At 39.7% G+C, this 23296-nt stretch overlaps 2 protein-coding genes across 3 annotated transcripts; both read left to right on the top strand.

Moving 5' to 3' along the window:
- Nucleotides 1–1263: 1263 nt before the first annotated feature.
- slc35g2a (solute carrier family 35 member G2a) lies at nucleotides 1264–9550 on the top strand. 2 transcript variants are annotated; one of them, XM_026206671.1, is made up of 2 exons: nucleotides 1264–1534; nucleotides 8160–9550. In XM_026206671.1, exon 2 carries the CDS (start codon nucleotides 8190–8192, stop codon nucleotides 9432–9434), a length of 1245 nt encoding a protein of 414 aa, XP_026062456.1. In that variant the 5' UTR covers nucleotides 1264–1534; nucleotides 8160–8189; the 3' UTR covers nucleotides 9435–9550. The 2 variants fall into 2 exon arrangements, with proteins under 2 accessions (XP_026062456.1, XP_026062457.1); XM_026206672.1 differs by lacking the exon at nucleotides 1264–1534 and adding an exon at nucleotides 7439–7493.
- A 5741-nt stretch (nucleotides 9551–15291) lies between these two features.
- nck1a (NCK adaptor protein 1a) lies at nucleotides 15292–22378 on the top strand. The gene is made up of 3 exons (XM_026206670.1): nucleotides 15292–15417; nucleotides 20021–20730; nucleotides 21560–22378. Exons 1-3 carry the CDS (start codon nucleotides 15384–15386, stop codon nucleotides 21752–21754), a joined length of 939 nt encoding a protein of 312 aa, XP_026062455.1. The 5' UTR covers nucleotides 15292–15383; the 3' UTR covers nucleotides 21755–22378.
- The last annotated feature ends 918 nt before the right edge of the window (nucleotides 22379–23296 follow it).

Here is a 23296-nt window from a genome sequence, read left to right as displayed (position 1 = left end):
ACACTTTAAGATAAATGGCTGGTCCTCTGAGCTGAACCGCATGTTCTGATGAACTCTCTGGTGTAGTTACTATGGAAACAGGGTCTTGCTATTTTCACACACCCTTGGTTATTATAAATATTAAAGACTATCTGTGAGTAATTACAAATGGATGAGCAAAACAAACTCACTCAAGACATGATAGACAAGATTCATTTTTTTTTTTTCATTTTTTATACCTTCGTCAAAAAGACAAGCAGAAATCCAGCCAGCAAGACAAAGAGATTCTAGAAAAATGATGTTACACAGCTGTGTCAGATAATCAGTCAGCATATGGTAGGTCAAAACATGCTGAGATCTCCCCTCATTATAGTAACAGAAGTCACAGGGGTCATATCATATCATGAAATATGAATGATGCAGTTCTTTGCTCCTGATCACATTTAAAGCATCTTTTAAATGTTTGAAAAAACAAGCGTGGTTCTCGTTTTCTAGACGGAACAAGTGCACTCAAAAAAGGTTCTATCACCTTTCATGTACTTTCAAACTGTATGTAGGACATACTTTCTTCAGTGGATTTTTTTTGTGAGTGAATATTATGAACTGTCAGTCGCAATTAATATTCTGTGCATCTGCTGTTGTCCATTTTCCATATGATCAAAGTAAATGGGGACTGAGGCTTCTCATCATGCATGCCACAGAATTTTTTGCTCTACAAATTTATGTAGCCCACACTCTTAAAAATAAAGGTACTTCATGATGCCACTGAAGTACTTTTTATGTCTAAAGGTTCTATAAAGAACCTTTCTGTAACATCTGAAGGACCTTTATGTTTCACAAAAGGTTCTTTGTGATGAGAGAAAGTTCTTCAGATTATAAAAAGGTAAGAAAGCGACAGTTCTTTAAAAAACCTTTGACTGAATGGTTCTTTGTGGAACCAAAAATGGTTTTCAGTGGCATCGCTGTGAAGAACCTTTTAAGCACCTTTATTTTTTAAGTGTGTATATAGAAATATTATGTTTCACACAAATTAATTATTTTTTATAAACAGCATTAAGCTGTAGCCATATTACTGTTTTGTTATTAATAATACACTTGTAAAAACTACAAAGAACATTCATTTAATGCTTGTTGCGTTTTTTAAGAAATCCACAAATCCACAATATCTCTATTAATTAATTTCTCTTCATGTATAAATTATATATTCACGCCATGGCAGTGACGGAGTGATTCAAATGTTGTTAGGTGAACTTCTACTGCGTCAATGACACGCTCCTCCTGAACGATGACGCACGCGTAGAGCAAATGCTGCTCGTTATAGTCCATGCATGCAGCTCGACTGAGATCTCACAATCCAGAAACAACGTCCCTTCAGTTCAGCATCCTGCGGGGAAAGCCTCTGTGAGACCTGCTATTATTTATTTAGACAAATCCAGAAGCGTTTCCATACAGGAAGAAAGACATGGGAAGACTAAACATATTGGCTCACAATGACAGCTGGATTTGATAGATTCATTCGCGGATCTTCAGTGGCCAGAGGCGTCTGAGAGGACAGGTGAGACTTCAGCGTTTTTGTTGGTCATTGTGCAGGTGGTCTTAGATAGAGATATCCGAGTTACCTTCTAATAAATGGCCATACTGTTTCATATATATGCATATATAGATAGCCTATTAAAGCTAAATGATCATGTATGTTAGACATTAATAACAGGAGGGGCGTGAGTACATTCAGTGCTGTAGTAGGCTACTAGACAACAGCGTGCAGGTTCATTCATAAAATGAGTATCTCTGAAATCAGTTAATCTCTGCTAAATGTCAGTCATATATGACAGCTTCATTCTCTGCTTTCTGCGTCAAGCAGGCGTCATTACTGACCATGTTCTCAAAATAGCTTGTAGGAGACAGCGGGGCTAGTTGCTTTTTTCCCTTAACATTTTTTTTTTAATTAATTGTATACATTTAAGACACAAGAAACAACTTGCTTCAGCCTGAAATTGATGAAAAATAGCCTCGTCCTTGAAGGGTATGTAATTAACAAAAATATCATAATTAAATATAATTATATATATATGAACTAACTTTTCTGCTTTTTTTTCCTTAATGCTTTTATTCAGCAAAGACTTGATTCAGTTTAGCGTTGGCATCACAGGAATAAATTACATTTGAAAATAGAAATTATTACAGACTTTATTTATTACATTATTTGAAATATATCACTATATTACAGTTCTTATACCTGCATGTAAAATTAAAAAGCATTTGTGACCCTGGACCACAAAACCAGTCGCTGGGGTATTGTCACGGTAGGAAATCCAGTGTTTCCTCCGTGTCATGTTTTGTTATTGTTTTTGTACTTACGTTGTCTCCATGTGTTCGTTTAGTTGATTGTCATCACCTGGGTGTTGATTGTCTCGCTCCAGCTGATCGTCATCATACCTCTGCTACTTATACTCACCTCGCTCTCTCTCTGTTGTCAGATCCTCTCTTATGTCTCCACGTACTAACTGGATTACCGTCTTCCGTGTTTGTGTGCTGGTTGGATTCGTGTTGTCGTCCGCGTGTCAGTGTTCCGGTCTGTTCCTGGTTCTAACCATTGACCACCTTCACCTGCACCGCTGACTTCACCATCCCGCTCTTCGCACGCCACCGTAGACCTTCCTTGCCATTGCCAACACTCTGGACACTCCTTATCAATAAACAACATCTGATTGCCTGCAATTGCTTCCTCCTCTTTTTTCTGTCGTTACAGTAGGATCTGACCATCATGGAAGCAGCAGGCGATCGCTCCCCATCTCATCTCGAAGAATTTCTGCAACGAGCTGTGGGTCGTATGGATCGCCAAGACAAGGCGATAGATGAGATGGGTCGAGCCTTCCAAGCAATGGTGACGAAGGTGTCCGAGCTCGTTCTCCAGACGCAACAACAACAACAATCGTCACCCGCTGCGCCTCCCACGCCACCCACACCGCCGATCGTCTCCGGGGGGATTTCCCAGCCCGATCCACGCCTCCCCATCCCGGAGAAATATGCGGGTGAGCCAGAGTTCTGTCGATCTTTTCTGTCTCATTGTTCTCTGCACTTCGCCCTGCAGCCCCGCACGTTCTACACCGAGGAAATGAAGGTGGCATTCGTCTTATCTCTACTTACGGGAAGGGCTGCCCTCTGGGGGACGGCGGTGTGGGAGAACCAAGACAGCTGCTGTGCCTCGTTCCACGCACTTTCGGAAGAGATGAGACGGGTCTTCGACCGCTCCGCCGCCGGGAGGGAAGCGGCTTGGCTTCTCACGGACCTACGTCAGGGGGAAAGGTCCGTTTCTGACTATTCGATTGAGTTCCGCACCCTGGCGGCGGAGTGTAAGTGGAACGAGGAGGCGCAGTGGGATCACTTCCTGCATGGGTTGGCTGACCGCATCCAACAGGAGATCCGCGCCGTCGAGCTCCCCACTTCTCTCAACAGTCTGATTGACCTAACCATCAGAGTGGAGAATCGACTCGATCAAGCCACCAGACGGAGGGGGAGAGCAGTTCTCACGAACAGACCGGAGGCTCAGTATCAGCGCTCAGATGTTGCGGTCAGCCCACCGGGAGATCTTGAACCCATGCAGGTGGGGCGAGCTCGGCTCTCCCGGGAGGAGAGGATCAGGCGGAGATCCCTGGGACTATGTTTATACTGCGGCAGTCAAGAACATCACATCCAGCGTTGTCCGGTAAAAGACCAAGCCCGATAGTAAGACGGAGGCTACTATCGGGTGGGATCTCTGCCAGAAAGACCTCTTCTACATCGACACTCCTTCCGGTGAGTCTACGGTGGTCCACCCACGCACTCGAGCATCACGCCTTGTTGGATTCTGGGGCAGAGGGTAATTTCATGGACTTCCAGTTCGCTAGTAAGCTTAACATTCCTCTCACCTCCCTCAAACACCCCATTGCACCCTTTGCTCTCAATGGACACAGACTACCAGTCATCACTCAGACCACCTTACCTGTTTCCCTCACCACATCTGGCAATCATACAGAGGAGATATCATTCTACATTACGGACTCACCTTCATCCCCCATCGTTCTCGGTCACACCTGGCTTCAGAAACACAACCCCAGCATCAATTGGCGCCTTGGATCTGTGGTTAGCTGGAGCGAGGAATGTCATTTGTCTTGTCTTTTGTCTGCTGGTGTTAATGTTTCTGAGTCTGTGTTTCAGGGGGAAGCAGTGGATTTGGCTAGCGTGCCCGCGGAGTACCACGACCTGAAGGAGGTGTTCAGTAAGTCTCGTGCTGATTCTCTTCCTCCTCATCGTCCCTATGACTGTGCGATAGAGTTATTGCCAGGTACTTCTCCGCCTAAGGGCAAGTTATATTCTTTGTCTGTTCCAGAGACGGCGGCCATGGAGAAATATATATCCAGTTCTCTAGCAACGGGGTTTATCCGCCCTTCCTCTTCTCCAGCGGGGGCGGGGTTCTTTTTTGTGGGAAAGAAGGACGGATCCTTGCAACCTTGCATTGACTACCGAGGGCTGAACAACATAACGGTAAAGAATACCTATCCTTTGCCGCTTATGTCTTCAGCTTTTGAGAGGTTGCAGGGAGCGTCCGTTTTCACTAAATTGGACTTACGTAATGCTTATCATTTGGTCCGCATCAGGGAGGGGGATGAGTGGAAGACTGCCTTTAACACCCCTAGAGGCCATTTTGAGTACTGCGTTATGCCGTTCGGGCTAACCAACTCGCCGGCAGTCTTTCAAGCACTCGTTAATGACGTGTTGCGAGACATGGTCGATCTGTTCATATATGTTTACCTGGATGACATATTGATCTTTTCTTCGTCTCTCCAGGAACACGTGCAACACGTACGACGAGTGCTTCTGCGGTTGCTAGAGAATGGATTGTTTGTCAAGGCGGAGAAATGCGTTTTTCATGCACAGTCTGTTTCTTTTCTAGGACACATCATTTCGACTGAGGGTGTTCGCATGGATCCTGAGAAGGTTAAGGCTGTGGTAAATTGGCCATCCCCAGAGTCTCGCAAGGCCCTGCAGAGATTTCTGGGGTTCGCCAATTTTTACCGGCGTTTCATTCGCAATTTCAGCCAACTAGCCGCTCCTCTGACCGCCTTGACCTCCCCTAGTTTGACGTTCAGGTGGTCAGACGCAGCTGAGGCTGCGTTTGCCAAACTGAAAAGCTGCTTTGTTTCAGCTCCCATTCTCGTCACCCCTGATCGCTCACGTCAATTCATAGTGGAGGTCGACGCGTCAGAGGTGGGGGTAGGAGCAGTGTTATCCCAACGCGCATCCTCAGACGGAAAGGTGCATCCGTGCGCGTATTATTCTCACCGTTTATCTCCTGCAGAAGTTAATTATGACATTGGCAATCGAGAGTTGTTGGCAGTCAAACTTGCACTGGAAGAATGGCGTCACTGGCTTGAAGGGTCGGGTGTACCTTTCATTGTATGGACGGACCATAAGAATCTCGAATACATTAGAACCGCCAAAAGACTTAACTCCAGGCAGGCTCGGTGGGCATTGTTTTTCGGTCGTTTCGATTTTACACTTTCTTACCGGCCGGGTTCCAAAAACATCAAACCCGATGCTTTATCCCGTCTTTTTGAGCGTTCCGATCGTACTGCTACTCCCGAGCCCATTTTACCGGGGACCATCATTATCTCCGCGCTCAGATGGGAGGTCGAATCGAAGGTGTTGACCGCCTTAGAAGGGGTAACGCCCCCGGCTCGTTGCCCACCGAACCGATTGTTTGTGCCGGAGAGGTTACGGTCAGACGTTCTCCAGTGGGGTCATTGTTCCAGTGTTGCTTGTCACCCAGGGGTTAGTAGAACTAGATTTCTGGTCAAGCAACGATTTTGGTGGCCTGGTATGGCTCGTGACGTCCACGATTTCGTCTTGGCTTGTTCAGTTTGCGCTATTGGTAAGACTTCCAATCGACCTCCAGATGGGTTACTCTTACCGCTGTCTGTCCCTTCAAGACCCTGGTCCCACATTTCGCTAGATTTTATCACCGCCCTCCCGCCCTCTAAAGGCAATACGGTGATTTTAACCGTAGTGGACCGGTTCTCGAAGGCGACTCATTTTATTCCCTTGCCCAAATTACCTTCAGCCAAGGAAACAGCGGTAGCTGTCATTGACCACGTCTTCCGCATACATGGCCTTCCGACAGACGTGGTTTCTGACAGGGGTCCCCAATTTGTGTCCAAATTTTGGCGAGAGTTTTGTAAATTGTTAGGAGCGACTGTTAGTCTTTCTTCCGGGTTCCATCCCCAGAGCAATGGTCAAACCGAACGAGCCAATCAGGATGTCGAGAGGGTTTTGCGATGTTTGGTTTCCAATAATCCTTCGTCCTGGTGTCAGCAACTCTCAGTTGTGGAGTACGCACACAATTCTTTACCAGTGTCATCTACGGGCATGTCTCCATTTAAGTGTAGTTTAGGGTACCAACCACCTAATTTTGTTAGTACGGAATCCGAGGTTTCGGTCCCCTCCGCACACGCATTAGTCCAGAGGTGTCACCGCACCTGGACCAGAGCTCGCAGAGCTCTGCTCCAGGCTAGGTCGCGCACCAAGGCTAAGGCCGATCGCCACCGGTCGAAGCCTCCCCGTTACGTCGTCGGTCAAAGAGTGTGGCTTTCTACCCAGAACATTCCTATGCGGTCCGTTTCTAACAAACTTGCTCCCAAATTTATTGGCCCGTTTTCTATTACCAAGATTATTAATCCGGTTACCGTGCGTCTTAGCCTTCCTCCGGCGTACAGGAGGATTCATCCCGTGTTCCACGTCTCCAAAATTAAATCGGTGATTTCTTCCCGTCTTAATCCGCCTGCTCCGGTTCCCCCCCCGCCTCGTCTCGTTAATGGGGAAACCACCTATTTGGTTAATCGTATTCTGGACTCTAGACGGAGGGGACGCGGTTTTCAGTACTTGGTGGATTGGGAAGGTTACGGTCCGGAGGAGAGGAGTTGGGTTCCGGCTCGGGACATATTGGATCACCACCTTATAGATGATTACAATCTACAGGTAAAGCAGGCTGGGAACGTCAGGTGACGTCCTAGGGGAGAGGGTACTGTCACGGTAGGAAATCCAGTGTTTCCTCCGTGTCATGTTTTGTTATTGTTTTTGTACTTACGTTGTCTCCATGTGTTCGTTTAGTTGATTGTCATCACCTGGGTGTTGATTGTCTCGCTCCAGCTGATCGTCATCATACCTCTGCTACTTATACTCACCTCGCTCTCTCTCTGTTGTCAGATCCTCTCTTATGTCTCCACGTACTAACTGGATTACCGTCTTCCGTGTTTGTGTGCTGGTTGGATTCGTGTTGTCGTCCGCGTGTCAGTGTTCCGGTCTGTTCCTGGTTCTAACCATTGACCACCTTCACCTGCACCGCTGACTTCACCATCCCGCTCTTCGCACGCCACCGTAGACCTTCCTTGCCATTGCCAACACTCTGGACACTCCTTATCAATAAACAACATCTGATTGCCTGCAATTGCTTCCTCCTCTTTTTTCTGTCGTTACAGGTATATTTGTAGCAATAGCCAAAAAAATAATAAAAATAAAATAAAAAACATTGTATGGGTCAAAATTATCGATTTTTCCTTTATGCCAATAATCATTAGTCAATTAAGTAAAAATCATGTTCCATGAATATATTTTGTAATTTTCCTATCATAAATACATCAAAACTTAATTTTTGATTAGTAATATGCATTGCTAAGAATATGCATTGCTTAATTTGGACAACTTCAAAGATTTTTTGCACCCTCAGATTCCAGATTTTCAAATAATATAATATAATATAATAAATAATATCCTAATAAACCATACATCAAAAAAATAAATAAATATATATATATATATAAAATTTATTCAGCTTTCATATGATTTATAGATCAGTTTCGAGAAACTGACCCTTATGGCTGGTTCAGTGGTCCATGGTCACATATAATATAAACAAATTAAATTTTTTGTAAAGAAAGAGTTTGCCTTAGGTTTTTTACTTAGGAGTAATGGTCATCGATCCAGATCCAAAAATACTTCCAGAACTCCAGGATGCTTATATGTCATAGCTTTTGCTTGAGAAGTCTCTCTCTGTAAAATTTCAATGTCATTTTAAAAGCATTGCTTGATTTCATTTTAAGATTGAAGTATTTCATTTGTGAACAATTCTTTCTCTTTACATTCAGGAGCTACTCGACAGCTGGTATTATAAGAAAATGGAGGATTCACCATCAAAGCATCTTCTTGGTTCCAAGAAGAGAGTCAAAATCCACCCGAACACAGTGACAGTCAAATACGCCACTCACTTTCCCCAGCCTGGAGACGAGGGCTATGATGACGCTCCATCTTTTGAAGACTTTGGCTCATTTGTCGAAGAGACCTCAGACAGGAAGCACCTCACTGACAGAAAGTCAGGCAGGACTTTCTTCGGTGCACTTGACAATCGGCCCAAACTTCCTGGGGACCAAAAGGAGAAAGGGGTCGGAGGTCAGCTGCAGAGCTTCGGGGAGGCCTCTGTGTTCGCCTCACGCATGACATGGGCCGCTCTGTTTGGGGCGGCTCTGGCACACGGCTGTGTGGCTCTCATCACACGCCTGGCTGCTGACTCTAGGGTGCCGTCGCTGGAGCTTCTCTTTATTCGCTCCGTCATCCAGGTGTTGTCCATCACTGTGGTGTTTTATTACAAGGAGCCTCCCTTCGGGCCTCAAGGCTACAGATTGCGTCTTTTCTTTTATGGCGTGTGCAATGTCATCTCAATCACATGTGCATATACCTCCTTTGCCATCGTCCCACCCAGCAATGGCACCATCATGTGGAGAGCCACCACGACGGTCTTCAGCGCCGTACTGGCGTTTTTACTCATCGATGAGCGACTGGGCATGACAGACGTGGTGACAGTTGTCAGTAGCGTCTTTGGCCTCTGCTTGGTCATGATTCCCAACATCGTAGGCGAGCACCGATCACTTGGTTTCTGGAAGGAGGCCTTTGGCTACACCATGACGGTGATGGCAGGCTTAATGGCGGCCCTGTCCATGATCATATACCGCGCCATCAAAGAGAGGGTGAGCATGTGGACTGCGCTCTTCACCTTTGGCTGGACTGGAACGGTGTGGGGGGTTTCCACCATGTTCATCCTGCAGGAGCCCATCATTCCACTGGACGGAGAGACATGGGGGTATCTTATCGGCATCTGCGTCTGCTCCACTGTGGCATTCCTGGGGGTCTATTATGCCCTCAACAAGTTCCACCCCGCACTGGTCAGCACCGTTCAGCATATGGAGATTGTTGTGGCTATGCTTCTGCAGCTAATTGTGCTCCACATGGTGCCCTCGGTGTACGACATCATCGGGGGTCTCATCATCATCACCAGTGTTGTCGTGCTGACAGCTGTAAAGCTTTACTGGGTGGGCAAGAGCAAAAGACAGGAGTATGAAGAGATCCTTGACTCGCCAATAAAGTGAACAAAGTTATTGCTTTAGAAATTGTTTTATTTATGGTACCCACACTCTTAAAAACAAAGGATCACTGGCATCTGTGGTTCCATGAAGAACCTTTATCATCCATGGAACCTTTTAATTGCATTAAAGGTTCTTTAGATTTTTAAAATGTTCTTCACAGCAAGAAAAAAAAAACAGTTCTTTTAAGAAAGGTTTTTTGGAGAACGAAACATGGTTCTTCTATGACATCTCTGCAAAAATCCCATTTAGAAACTTTATTTTTAAGAGTGTTATTGTGAATGTTTGAGAAAAAGATCTATGTAAAGGTTATGTAAAGTTTATTCATTGATGACGTGCCATTGTGAAGTTGTCACTGACTGTTGTATTATGTGAAGCTCAAAGAGGTAATTGTTACTTATCACACATTATGAAGTAATTATCCATGTTTAGCTGTGTCATATCATGTTTCATTAGGCAGTACATCCAAATAAATGTCTGTGCAGAGGAGCTGCAATGCCAACATATGAATATTTGTAGAAATATGCACTATTTTCCAAATTGACATGGTCAAGAGTGCCCCCTGTTGGTATTTAGTGACAGTTTAGCCCTGAGAAGCTGTTGGAGCAAGCGTTTTTGGCACAGCCTGATTATCCTGAGTGAATCAAATCTGTTTTGGCAACAGTGCTTCAGGCTGGTGTCTAACAGAGCTTTTTCTGTTGGTTATATGATTTCATGATTTCCAGTTTATTGAGAAATATTGAGGGCTGTTGGAGTCATATTCACTCCAGAGTTTTACTTGGAAATGAAAGCTTTAACAATTGTACTGAAATAATATATTTTGGCAAGGTATTCTAATATTTGAGGTTTTATAGCCAGTGCAGAAAATTCTAATTATTTGACAAAGTATGAAACATTGCATTGTGGCATTGTGTCCGGGTTGAAAACATTCATTTTATGGGAATAGAAAAAAACGCCAATGCATGATACATGCAAACATGGGATTGTTCATATAATATTAGTCACATTTTTTTTTTTCCAGAAACAGGAATGAAGTGACTTCACTTAAGTCTTAGAATGTCCCTGTGGTGTCTTTAAAAAAACAACAAATGTGTACTGTTTCAAACTGTAATATTTTCAAAGATTTCTTTTCTCTTTAATAAAAGCATGTATTCATTTGACTGTGCATTTTTATGAGAATTTAACACTTTTTGTTAAGCTAAAAGAAAACAAATTATTCAAGCACAATAGTTTGTCCTTGTTTTGAAAGTTTTATAGGACTTTTCCACAGTGTCTGCAAGGGATGAACCAAATAGTTAGGTTAAAATGTTATAATAATGTTAATTTTATAATAATATATATATATAAATTAAAATATTCAAACAAAGATTACCAATAAGCTACTACACTAGTGGCAGTTCAAAGTATATAAAAAATCTTATACATTTCATTTAACATCTGAAATGTATGACTTATCTCAGCGTGAATACATTTTATTATAAAAAAATAAAAACTCGTTCATGTCAGCATATAGAAATTTGTAGGCTTAGTTCTAATCAATTATGAGTTAAAAAATCATAATTCCAATATAGTGAACATAGTCATTATCATGAGATATAAAACAAAATTATGACATAGAGTCAAAATTATCAATTAATGAAACGTTATTGTATTAGACTAATTAAAATTACTGAGAGAAAATAAAGTGGAAGCGATATTCATTTATGAGATCAAAAGTAAATATTAAAACACAATTATAAAAAGACATGTCATAATCAGTACTTTTTAGCTCATAATATTAACTTTTTATGTAAACATTTTCGACTTTTTATATAATAATTACCACTTTTTATGTTATACTGTAATTATTACAAAAGCATGGACTTTTTCTTTTGTGGTAAAAAAAAGTGTTTCAAAATATGATATCATCAGCACGAGCCTAAATTCATCGTAAACATCATTTGCAAGCATTTATTGCCTCTCTTGAGAAATAAACAAGTCTGGATCAAGGACCTATGACAGTCAGTGTTTTTTGCGCTGCTTCAAAGAATGGCAGTCTGTGCTGGAGTTTAGCTCTCTGACTGTAGAGAAGCCATTGCTCAGAGGCCTCATAAGTTGCAGATGTGGTCTCTTTTTTTTTCTTTGGTGGACTTCTTCTCACAATATCACTCACAGATGGACCTTGAAGTTGGCTGATTCAAAAAATACACATTTGATCATCAGAAAAATAGCAACATTCTTAAAGGGTCCTCTGAGGTGTTTGAACTCATAGCACAAGAATGATCATTAGCAATGCATGTACTATCTCACACTGTTCAACAAAAATAATTATATAAAATAAAATAATAAAATAAAAAAAAGTAGCTTTGGAAGACAGATATTTATTTTATTTTATTTTATTTTATCAAGGTATGCCAGATGCTTTGTGGGTCTCCTGAAAAAGTGCAATTTTATGATCCACAGAGAACTGAAGGGGGAACTGAAACAGGATGTGTAAGCCTGAAGTGAGAGGGGTTTTCTGTGAAGTGTCATAAAAAGCAGCATTGCCTTTATAGCTTTGGATATACCCAAGTTCTCATGTTTCTCATTTTGGTCTGTTTTGTCCCGTAAACCCATGTCTCTGTGGATGTCAGCCACTCTCTTCCCATCCCCACTGTGTGAGACATGTTTAACGCTGCTTCTCAAAGCAGAAGTTCAGTGTTGTGAGGAAGGAGGCCTTAGTGTTTGAGTCAGAGCACACATGGTTTAGTTTATACTTGGCCTACCACATCGATCGGATGTTCCAGGGGTTTTTTTCTTCTTTTTTTCTACTAGTTTGTAATTTAGAAACTTTACACTCTTAAGATTACTCTGCCTCATCAGTGACAGTGCAATGGTCCAGCAGTTAAGTGGTGGAGCCTAAGGATATATATCAGACTGTACAGCAGAACTGACTTCATGCACATAATTCATAAATTATGTTCATTTCTCATTTCTACACAAATTCCTTCTCATTTCATAAATTCTTTCTGGACAGCTGATAACAGATTGACACACTGGAAAGTGTTTTCTTATTTATTTATTTTTTACACTGGTCTATTGCTTATTGCTATATCAGCATTATCATTCTGGTCTGGCAGATCAGTTCTTGGCTAGAATAAGATACAGACTGGACCAGACTTGCATATGCTGATCATCGAAAGTCTGGTTATGTAAGACTAGTTTGCAATTAGGGCTAGATTTATGGTTAAGTTTATGGTTTAAATAGGATCAGGATCAAACATAAAGGTCATGCTTCCTGCGACTTAGCCTGTGTTTTTGGAAATGCAAATGGTAATGCAAATGTCTGTGAATATATATATAAATACATATATATATATATATATATATATATATATATATATATATATATATATATATATATATATATATATATATATATATATATATATATATATATATATATATATATATATATATATATATATATATATATATATATATATATATATATATATATAGAAACAAATTTCTTGGAATGCTTGGCGGTTTATTTGTTATTCCATTATTTATTTGCCTGAAATCCACCCAAGCCCAGCATGTTGGCCCTTGTTTCCAGTGCAAGGTAGCTGCAGGCGTTTCCTGTAGTAAACAGCTGCCATGCATTTGTAGGTTCTGGATAGGCCACAAACGCTGAAGTCTTTGTGCTTTTATGTGGGCTCTATTATTCTTCCTTTCAAGCAGCTACATGAAAATAAAGTGTAAGTGAAGCTGATTTTCAGGTGCTGTGATTGTTCAAGGTGTCTCATTGTTGAATAATCAGACGTGACAGGTGAAGTGAATGCTGTCAAAATTAAGAGACACTAAACATAATTATGAGATAAAAGTCAAAATGATAAGAAACTAAACCAATAATAGATCATTTAAAAAAACTAAATTATGACAAACAGAATCAGATAAAGTCATGATTTTGAGATTAACATTTTAAATTATGAGATACTAAATCATAGTTATGTAATAAAAAGTCAAAATTGACATACTAAGAAAATTATCAGAGAACTGATAAATGATAAAAAACCAGAAGTATGAGATACTCAATTCTAATTATGAAGTAACACAAAATTATGAGATACTAATCAATTATGAGTTAAAAAATCATAATTGTGACATAAAAAAAATCATAATTCCAATATAGTGAACATAGTCATTATCATGAGATATAAAACTAGATTATGACATAGAGTCAAAATTATCAATTAATGAAATGTTATAGTATTAGACCAATTAAAATTACTGAGAGAAAATAAAGTGGAAGCGATATTCATTTATGAGATCAAAAGTAAATATTAAAACACAATTATAAAAAGACATGTCAAAATCAATACTTTTTAGCTCTCAATATTAACTTTTTATGTAAACATTTTCGACTTTTTATATAATAATTACCACTTTTTATGTTATACTTGAATTATTACAAAAGCATGGACTTTTCTTTTGTGGTAAAAAAAAAAGAAAGGGTTCAAAAGGGATTTAGAGATCTTAATCAGAGTTATCTTGCCTATTTCTCTCTTCCTTTTTCATATATAGCATGAATGCCTTGCCTCTCCCTCTTCTCAGTCTTTGAACATTCTCACAGCTCTCAGGAAGCAATTCGGCTCCCTTTAACTGTGACCTCATTCCTTTAAATTACAGCTCTGTCCACTGGACCAGGTGCTCCAGGGGTGCATTTGACAGCCTCTCTTTCACAATAGCTCTGCAGGTTTGTAAAAAGATGACAGCTGGGAGAGCTGGGAGAACTTGCTCATGTTCAGTGTAGTTTGCTCACATTACACACGATATTGATCCACTGGGGGACGAACTATTAAATGACCCATGAAATGCCACATTTGATCAATAAAACTGCAGTACACTACATTCTATAGTCCTATAGATTCACTCTCTAATTTCTAGATCAGTGGTACTCATCTGGTTTTCCGTCATGACCCAGACACAACATTAGACCCAACACAATATCACAACTGTTCATTACATAAAATATCAATACAATGTAATAATATTATCATAAACTGCATAGCTTCATTATAACAAATTCTTAACATGACATAAGTTGAATAGGAAAATGTAAAACTTTGTAAACAGGGAGCTGAATGTTGTTCAAATGTCTTCTGTTGCCAGCCCCAGGGTTTCGCTGAGACTAGCAGTTCCTCTCAAGGCTTCTTCCTAATCTGTTCAATTTTTATGGATTTGTTTTTTTTTTCTAGTTTCTGTAAGGCTGTTTTGGAATAAAGTGTATTGTTAAAAGTGTTTATTTAACAGAAATTCACGGTTCTCAAATCTGAATGGTTGAGCATCATTACAAATATGCTGATTTAGGACTTCAACTTACATTGTGACCTATTTTTAGGGCCACCAGCTGAGAAGCCCACATTTACCTTTAATATTTATCATTATGAAATATAAGTCCTATAACTCTAACTGCTCCTTCATCTGAACTACCAGCGACACCAAGTTCATTACCTTGACATTCATGTACTGACAGAAAACTATACCTTGAATGCAGAAGTCAATATAAAAATATAGAATATACATTAATGTTCATTGCATTTTTACTGTTTACACACACTTTTATTCAAAGAGCCTTAATTCATCAAAAAGGCAACATTAATATGTTGAATAGAAAGCTAGACTAGAGGTGAAATGCAAAGAAAAGAAACTAGAATATGGCTCACCAGAGCATGCACTCTGTCTGTTAACTTCTAATAGTGATATACATAGTTGGCTTGAGTTTCCACAGAAGACCCTGTAGATGTTTGAGTCTATAGAAAGAACCCCTTGGCTGCCATTGGCTGAGGACGGTCATGTGTGTGGGGTGGAGAGTTGCTCTGTCAATAACTCTGGACTTTCAGGAAGTTCTCATGGAATAACTGCTGCTCTGTTACAGAGAGAGAAAGAGAGAGTGGTAGTGTGTTAGAGAGGGGGCTGCTCGCAGAGCTGGGAATGGATATGGCCAACCTTTTCAAACACTTCTTTCGTGAGTACATATTTATCATCTTTTCCACTGACAGATTCAAATAACACGTTTGCTTACAACAGTTGTTGCCTTTACTCTGTGTTCATGTACTTCTGACATACTAACTTAAATCTCTGAAGAAAGAACTGTATCTGTGAGCTTCTTCATACTGGATGTGATTTGTAAGTTATTCTTGTGTTGTGAGCCCATTGTAATGGCTGCTGGGGTTATTTTGCCATCTACAATCAGCTGAAAGTGGGCAGAATAAAGACTCTATGTGCACAATTCCTGCCTTTTTCAGTTTGGTATTATTCAGTATATGTTATATAAAAAGAGTTATTAAGAGTTTAAGTGCATAATGATATGTTTTTGGTGACTTATGTCGTAAACCTGGATGAGTCACTCATATAATCTAATACGCAAACAACGAGTCCAGTGACATACATTTTACAGGGCACTTAGGCAAGGTACTTAAAATACTTTCTTTTTTCTATAAAACTGGCCATAAGGGAGGGAGGAAATAGCTCCAAGCCCTTTAGGGTAGCTTGGACACTCTTAAAAAACAAAAATCAAAGCAGAAACCCATACAGGCCCCCTTCAACCTCCTCTACTGTCAACTGGAGCTGCTCTGTGAAGGCGGCCGGAAGCTCTCTAACTCAACGCAGATTTCTAGCGGAGGAAAACAGAAGGATGTGAGGCAATGAATAATTGAGGCCTTTGACTCAGGGGTTTCTTTCTCTCTCATTACGCTCTTCTTCTTCCCTATTTGTACGCATGCAGCATTTCAAAGTGTTTTATTCCCCATATTACAGTGGTCAAGACAGTGGGGTGTCGTGACTTGGCAGAGTGAAGCAGCGGATCTTGGAGGACAAAAGAACAGTAGCAACGGGACAGAACCCTTCAACAAATGAGACTCCTTATTTGAGTTCGCCGGTTTTGTTTGCTCACTTTTGAATAGCCAAACTTGAAAATTCAAGAGAAGAGGGGAAAAATTTTGCTGGCTTGCTCCGATGGCCTCCTGCCAGCTCTCCATGTCTGCCTTTCTTTCTCTCTCTGTGCATTAGTATGCCGTGGAAGTTCAGAGAGGCTATTGTATACCAAACGGAGGCGTGACAGATTCCAGCACAAAGGCAAAAAAATGTCTCAAGTTTTTATTTGTGTCTGTTTACATTCGAAAGCACGCTGCAGAAAATTAGCCCCAAAAACAAATATTGTTGGTTGAAATGAGACACAAATGTAAAAAAAGGAAAGAGCAGCGGTGAGGTCAAAAGTGAATAGAAACACATGCTGAAGTTTATTAGGGTTTGCATTCATGTGGATGTGTGTGTTGCGTCACTCGGAGAATTAACGGCGCTACCTTTGCTGACAGTTCTTGGACGCTACATCTGTTTGTGAAGAGGCTATTTGTCTTATGATGTCATTGGTGGAGTGAGCTCAGCCCGAACTGAAATAAAGGCGGGGTGATTTGGCTGCGTTCGCTCGGTTCCTGTCGTGGATATGAAAATGCAGCTTGCCACGGGTCACATTACATTGATAATCACACTCAGCTTTTTCAAAACCCGGGCTGAGCGAGAGATCTCATTCAATACCGAGGGCAGATGACAACAAAATTAGGCCGATTCAAAATTTTTGAGATATGTTTCTTTGAAAAAATATCAAAATTGGAAAAAAGCCACATGCAAACGTTGTCAGGCGTATGCAAACTTGATTAGAAACCTTATTCCTTGCATCTCTGGTCAGCTTTTGAGCTGAAGTACATTCCAAGACTTGATGACCATCCCAATGCAGTCCCCGTCCTCTTTCCGTAAAGAACTTTGTGTTGCCAAGGTTTTTACTTTAGGATGAATTGTGCCTTATCTCTGCTTTTGAATGTTTTCCCGTATGTGGAAAACTGGGAAATTGACTGGAAAGCTGAGCTGCCATTATTCTGGCTGTCAGAGGAAATGAAACAAAAGCAGACAGGACACAGTGCCTCGAGCTTCGTCCTTGAGTCACGTCATGAAGACAGTTAAGATCTGTGTGGATCCTGCTTTCAGGACCGTTGCCTGGAGTTTCCATTCAAATAAAAATTTTGACTTCATTGGCTTTTCCACACGTCCTCATGATGGTTTTACCTCTCGGATTGGTTGCGTCACGGATGACCATGATAGTGATTTATCACTGACAACTTGTTTCCCTCCAGTTTTATGCTTGTGACTTTTATGTTTCCATGGTCTCTTGGAGCACATTGGCTGGTGTGGATGAGTTTGGAAAGTATAATTTTAATGGAGCAGATGAGCTCTGGAATTCCACACGTATGAATGAGTTAACTGGACGACGAGGCTCTTATACATTTCAACACTCTGTCCCACTTTTTTGTGCTGGTGTTTATTTTACAGGAAGCTTCTCTATCACTCTTCTGCTTTTTCTTCCTGTTGATGTTCACAGATGGGCAAAAATTAGATTTCCTTTTCATTTGGATAGGGCGTTTCCTTTTTTTAACATTTCTTGGAAATTCTTATGACTTTACTCTGTTTTATAGACAGTATAAACAACTCTGTTTGAAGGCAGTGATGAATAAGTTGATGAAAAAGGGTTTAGATGCGGTATACCAATAAAGCACTGTGTTATTTACATACACCAACAATACATCAGCAGAAAGAATATTCAAAAGTTTGTAATCACTGTAAGAATTTTTTATAAAAAGTAAAAAAAGGAGCAGGGTGCCTACTTTACATATACAAGCAGTTTATGTCTTTTCAACTATTCAACAAGTTATGACAATATTAAAAGTAATATTTAAAAAATAATAATCATGCATCTGTTAAGCAAAATGCTATTGATTTAACTGGCCATTTTTTTCACTGTTTGAAATAAGAGTATTATATTTTATAAATTCTTTACATGAATTTAAAAGTTTAATTTTTTAAACATAAAATATAATTTAAAATGTATACATGTATAAATTCCTGTATAATGTATATTAATTATATTTTAATTGTAAAAATGATGGCAACACTTAAGTATAGGGACAAATTCTCACTATTAATAGTTGCTAATTTTCATGCATACTAGCATATTGACATATTCTGTACATAATTTTACATTCTAATCCTACCCAATACCTAAATTTACCAATTACATTACCAACTATTAATAAGCATCACATTTGGAGTTTATTGAGGCAAAACTCATAGTTAGTGGTTTATTAACAGTAAGAATTGGACCTTATAAAATAAAGTGCGACCAAAATGATCAAATAGAATTTAAAATGCATACATATTAAATATTAATTTTAAAATACCTAAAAAGTAATATTTTATTATTCTGGTCTGGCACCTTTCTCAAGATTAGCAAAGTTGAAAATGATTGTGCTACGATTAAGTGTGTAAAACATAATTTATTTAGTTGCTTAAGTATTATGTGCACTCACATTTCTGAAAAAATAATTCAACATAGGCCAAAAAGAAAAGTTTTTGAAGAAACTCATCAGCCTATTGTTCTTCTGAAGACTTTTCCGTGACCTGCTCTCTTGAAAGAACAGAACAAACTGGATCTAACCAGCACAGAGAGAAGTGGACGGCCCTGCTGCACAACAACAAAATGAGGAGTACATCAGGGTCTCTAGTTTGAAAACAGCCCCCTCACTGGTGCGCAGCTGGCTGCTTTGTTGAAAATGACATGTCAAATATCAGTTTCATCAGCAGCCGTGAGGAGAAGACTCTGGGAAGCTGCTGGCCTTTAGGCAGAGTTTCACAAATAAAGTTTAATCTAAAACTTAAATAAGCAAACAAGAAGCTGTCCTGTTGTGGAAACCGTTCGATCATGAGGCCAGTGAGAAATGCCCTTAAAGCCTATGACACCTGTGGGAAGTGCTGCGGAAAGCATGAGATGAAACTTCAGCTGAATTTGTTCATTTAATTTGATGCATCCTTGCCGAACAAATTTTTTCACATTTTTGAATGGGAGTGTACATATTTTTAGAGTACATAGAGTATGTATGCAGAGACATTTATGTTGAGGTTTCATAGATACGTAATAGTTGCAAATTATTATAAAACAGCTTCTTCATCTTTACATCTTCATTTTGATCCACTATATTCCTAAAGTAGAATGAGATGTTGACAGGAATGGGTGTATGTTTTATCGTTTGTGTAGACACAGACTCATCCAGTGGATTCAGGCCCAGAAATTATTGTTTTCAACTGATCAGAAATGGTGTTTCATCACCAAATCACTCAATTGGAATTTCAGGGTGTGTTTTTCCTGACTTGATTTAGTAGTCATGTAAAACAATTTATGCAAGAAAGTAAACCCGTCAAACATGGATGGCATGTCAATTTGTCAGTGTTTACTGGAAAGTCTTGAAGACACAGGATGATAGTTGGTCTAAATGATTTGCAGATTTGAGGTCTGTAGCACATAAATGATTAGGGGTTTGGCTGTCTGTCAGCTGGTCTGTGTTTGTGTAACCAAAGCACTGTTATTGAACCAGTTTACCAAAAGTGGGAGAAAAAGTAAGGATTCTATATATTTGGATGATTTTTCTTTTTTCTTTCAGGAGCATTAGTGTTTCTTAATTGCACATTTTCTCTATAAGAAACATCATTGTCCAAATGCTTATATTACATAACACTTTTTGCAGGGATCGGGAAGGTGAAGCAGAAAAGCTGTATGCGAGATTTGCCCTCCAGCGCAGAGAAATACGACTGCGATGAGCGACTGTATGACCTCAATCTGCCTGCACTGGTGAAGTTTAACTACACCGCAGAGCGGGACGATGAACTGTCTTTGGTGAAGGGCACAAGGGTCCTCGTCATGGAGAAGTGCAGCGACGGTTGGTGGCGAGGAACCTATAATGGTCATTCTGGATGGTTTCCCTCCAATTATGTCACAGAGGATTTGAGTGGGACAATGAGGGCCGACTCCATGAGCTCTCTTACAGATAAACTGGCCTCTGTGGGGCACAATAACAACGGATCTCAGGTTCTGCACACTGTACAGGCACTTTATCATTTTAGCTCCGGCAATGCTGAGGAGCTGAATTTCGACAAGGATGAACTTATGGATGTGTTGGAGAAACCTGAGAACGATCCTGAATGGTGGAAGTGTAGAAAGGAAAATAGGCAAGTGGGTTTAGTGCCCAAGAACTATGTTACAGTTGTGCAGAAAACACACAGAGAACTGGGGAATTCAGGACCACCTACTACAAACTATGACATCAAGCCTTCTGTGGACGGGATGTTTGGGGGAAAACCATGGTACTATGGCAAACTGACACGACATCAGGCTGAGATGGTGTTGAACCAGAGGGGAGTGGATGGTGACTTCCTCATCAGAGATAGCGAGTCTACGGTAATTCAATTTAATTGAAACTAATGAAACACCTTTAAGACTTCCAAAATGTAGATGAGTTTGTTTGTTCATCAGATTTGTGTAAGCATTACATCACATTTTCACCAATAGATTGTCTGTGAATGGGTGCCGTCAGAATAAGTCCAAAAATCTGCTAAAAGCATCATAATAATCCACAACCTAACCCCAGTCTTATCATTTAATGTCCAGTGAAAAGCTGCATGTTTATAACAGACAAAATATCTAAAATTAGTCCTCTGTCCATAATATTGCTTTCTCCTGTTAATAATTATCTCGTCTGAATAAGGAGAGAAATATGCACAGATCAAGCACCATTTACAAGAGAAAATAGTGCTGTTCTAAACAAATAAGTTTTGATTTTGATGCGCGAGGATAAAAGGGTATGGAATTTTTCACCGAAGGAAGCATTCTTATGGATTATGCACTTTTTTTTTTTTTTTTTTTTTTTACAGAAGTAACATTTTAAAGTTAAAACACATTAATGATGGATTTATTCATTACAAACGTGCAACTTTTCACTTCAAGAGATGCTATTTGTACTCTCGATTCTGACGGCACCCATTCACAGAGGATCCATTGAGCAAGCGATGTAATGCCAAATGTCTCTAAATCTTTCCCAATGAAGAACCAAACTCATCTACATCTTGGATGGCCTGAGGGTGAATAATTTTCAGTAAACTTTCATTTTTGGGTAAACTATCCCTTTAAGTATTAAGTATTTAAGTACTATTCCTAACTGTGCAGAAAGTCACAAACATTTTCATTTGTGCTATTTGGTGAACACAACTTTTCATTTTTTACTTTCCAGCCAAACGACTTCTCTATCTCTCTGAAGGCAGTGTACAAGAACAAGCATTTCAAGGTGCAGCTAAAAGATGGCCTCTACTGCATTGGTCAGCGCAAGTTCGGCTCAATAGAGGATTTGGTGGACCATTACAAAAAGGCTCCCATATTTACCAGTGAACGTGGAGATAAACTGTACCTGATTAAAGCATTAATCTGAGCCTATTAAGAGCTACAGACTCTGCAACATTTAACCCTATCTGCAACAACCTGAAACTAAGTTGACTGTGCATTGGGATAGTGTGAAAATTCCTTTGATTAAATGTTTAAATATAAATGGTAGTGTTTTTACAATTACATACAGTGCTTCAGCATTGCTCCAATTTAGGATATTCAGCAAAATGCAAACTCTAGTATATATCAGGATGATAAGCTATTTTCTCTAATTGTACAGCTGTTCCAGTACAGCAGTCCAAAACTATCTTTCTTACTAGCCCTTTGCATGTACTTTATGTTCATACTGTAGGCTTATTCTGATTATTCAGTTTTGAAGTGGTAAAAGTGTTAAGAATGCATCATTCTAAATGAAATATCACCACAGTTTTGACCTTTCATGACTTTTCTTGCTATGTTGTTATTTTGTAAGTGCCAAACCGTTACTTATATTTTAGGGAGACTATACTGTCAGAGCTGAAACTTTGTTAATTTTCTTGCTTAACTGCTAATTTCCAATTGTAACAACTTATATACTGTGAATGTTATTTCCTTACACTATGAACTTAGTTTTCTTTTACTTTAACATTTCTTGATAAATGTAACTTTTAATAATAAATGAAGTATTATACATACTAGTTTGTCTTTTTATTAAAAGTGTTTACTGTAGAGATACTCTGTATCACACATTTTTAATGAATATATATCTATAAGATATAATCACAAAACATCTAAAGAAAAAGTTTTATTGTTTCTGGCTGCCTCGTTAATTTTTATTTAAAAAAGTGACGTGACATTCAGCCAAGTATGGTGACCCATACTCAGACTTCATGCTCTGCATTTAACCCATCCAAAGTGTACACACACAGAGCAGTAAACACACACACACACACACACACACACAGAGCAGTGAACACACACACACACACACACACAGAGCAGTGGGCAGCCATTTTTACTGCAGCACCCGGGGAGCAGTTGGGGGTTTGATGGGGGTAAGTCATGGTATTACTGGCCCGAGATTCGAACCCACAACCCTAGGTTTAGGAGTCAAACTCTCTAGCCACTAGGCCACGACTTCCCCCAAGTCAAGATATAAGAGGAATTGAATGGTAGAAAGAAAGAAAATGAAGTACAATTAAAACTATTTAATTCAAGCATTTAATAAGATCTGTAGCCCACTTCCAATTTAGACATAATTCCTTACTGAATCTTTAATGTTTCCAACATCATTGATTTCTTCATTAAAAAGGGTTGTGTTTATGAACCTAGACAAAAGTGGGTACTGCAACACCTCAGCACCCCAATACTTCCTGCACCCTTGACATCAAACAAATCAAAATATTATACATAACCAACCAAAAAAATAAAATGTTACACACATTTTTTAGAAAAAAAAAAAAAGTACAGTTACAGTACCAACACACTATCTGCAGGCCCTAGACCTACATAACCAAAACAATGCATGCTATTCAATATGCATTGCACATAATGTAACACTGGCACCAGGCCTGAGTAGGGAATTATAAATCACACAAGAGGAGTCGTA

Source organism: Carassius auratus, chromosome 27 (genome assembly GCF_003368295.1).
Source record: "Carassius auratus strain Wakin chromosome 27, ASM336829v1, whole genome shotgun sequence".
NCBI lineage: Eukaryota > Metazoa > Chordata > Actinopteri > Cypriniformes > Cyprinidae > Carassius > Carassius auratus.
This window is presented reverse-complemented; position numbering and strand designations above follow the sequence as displayed.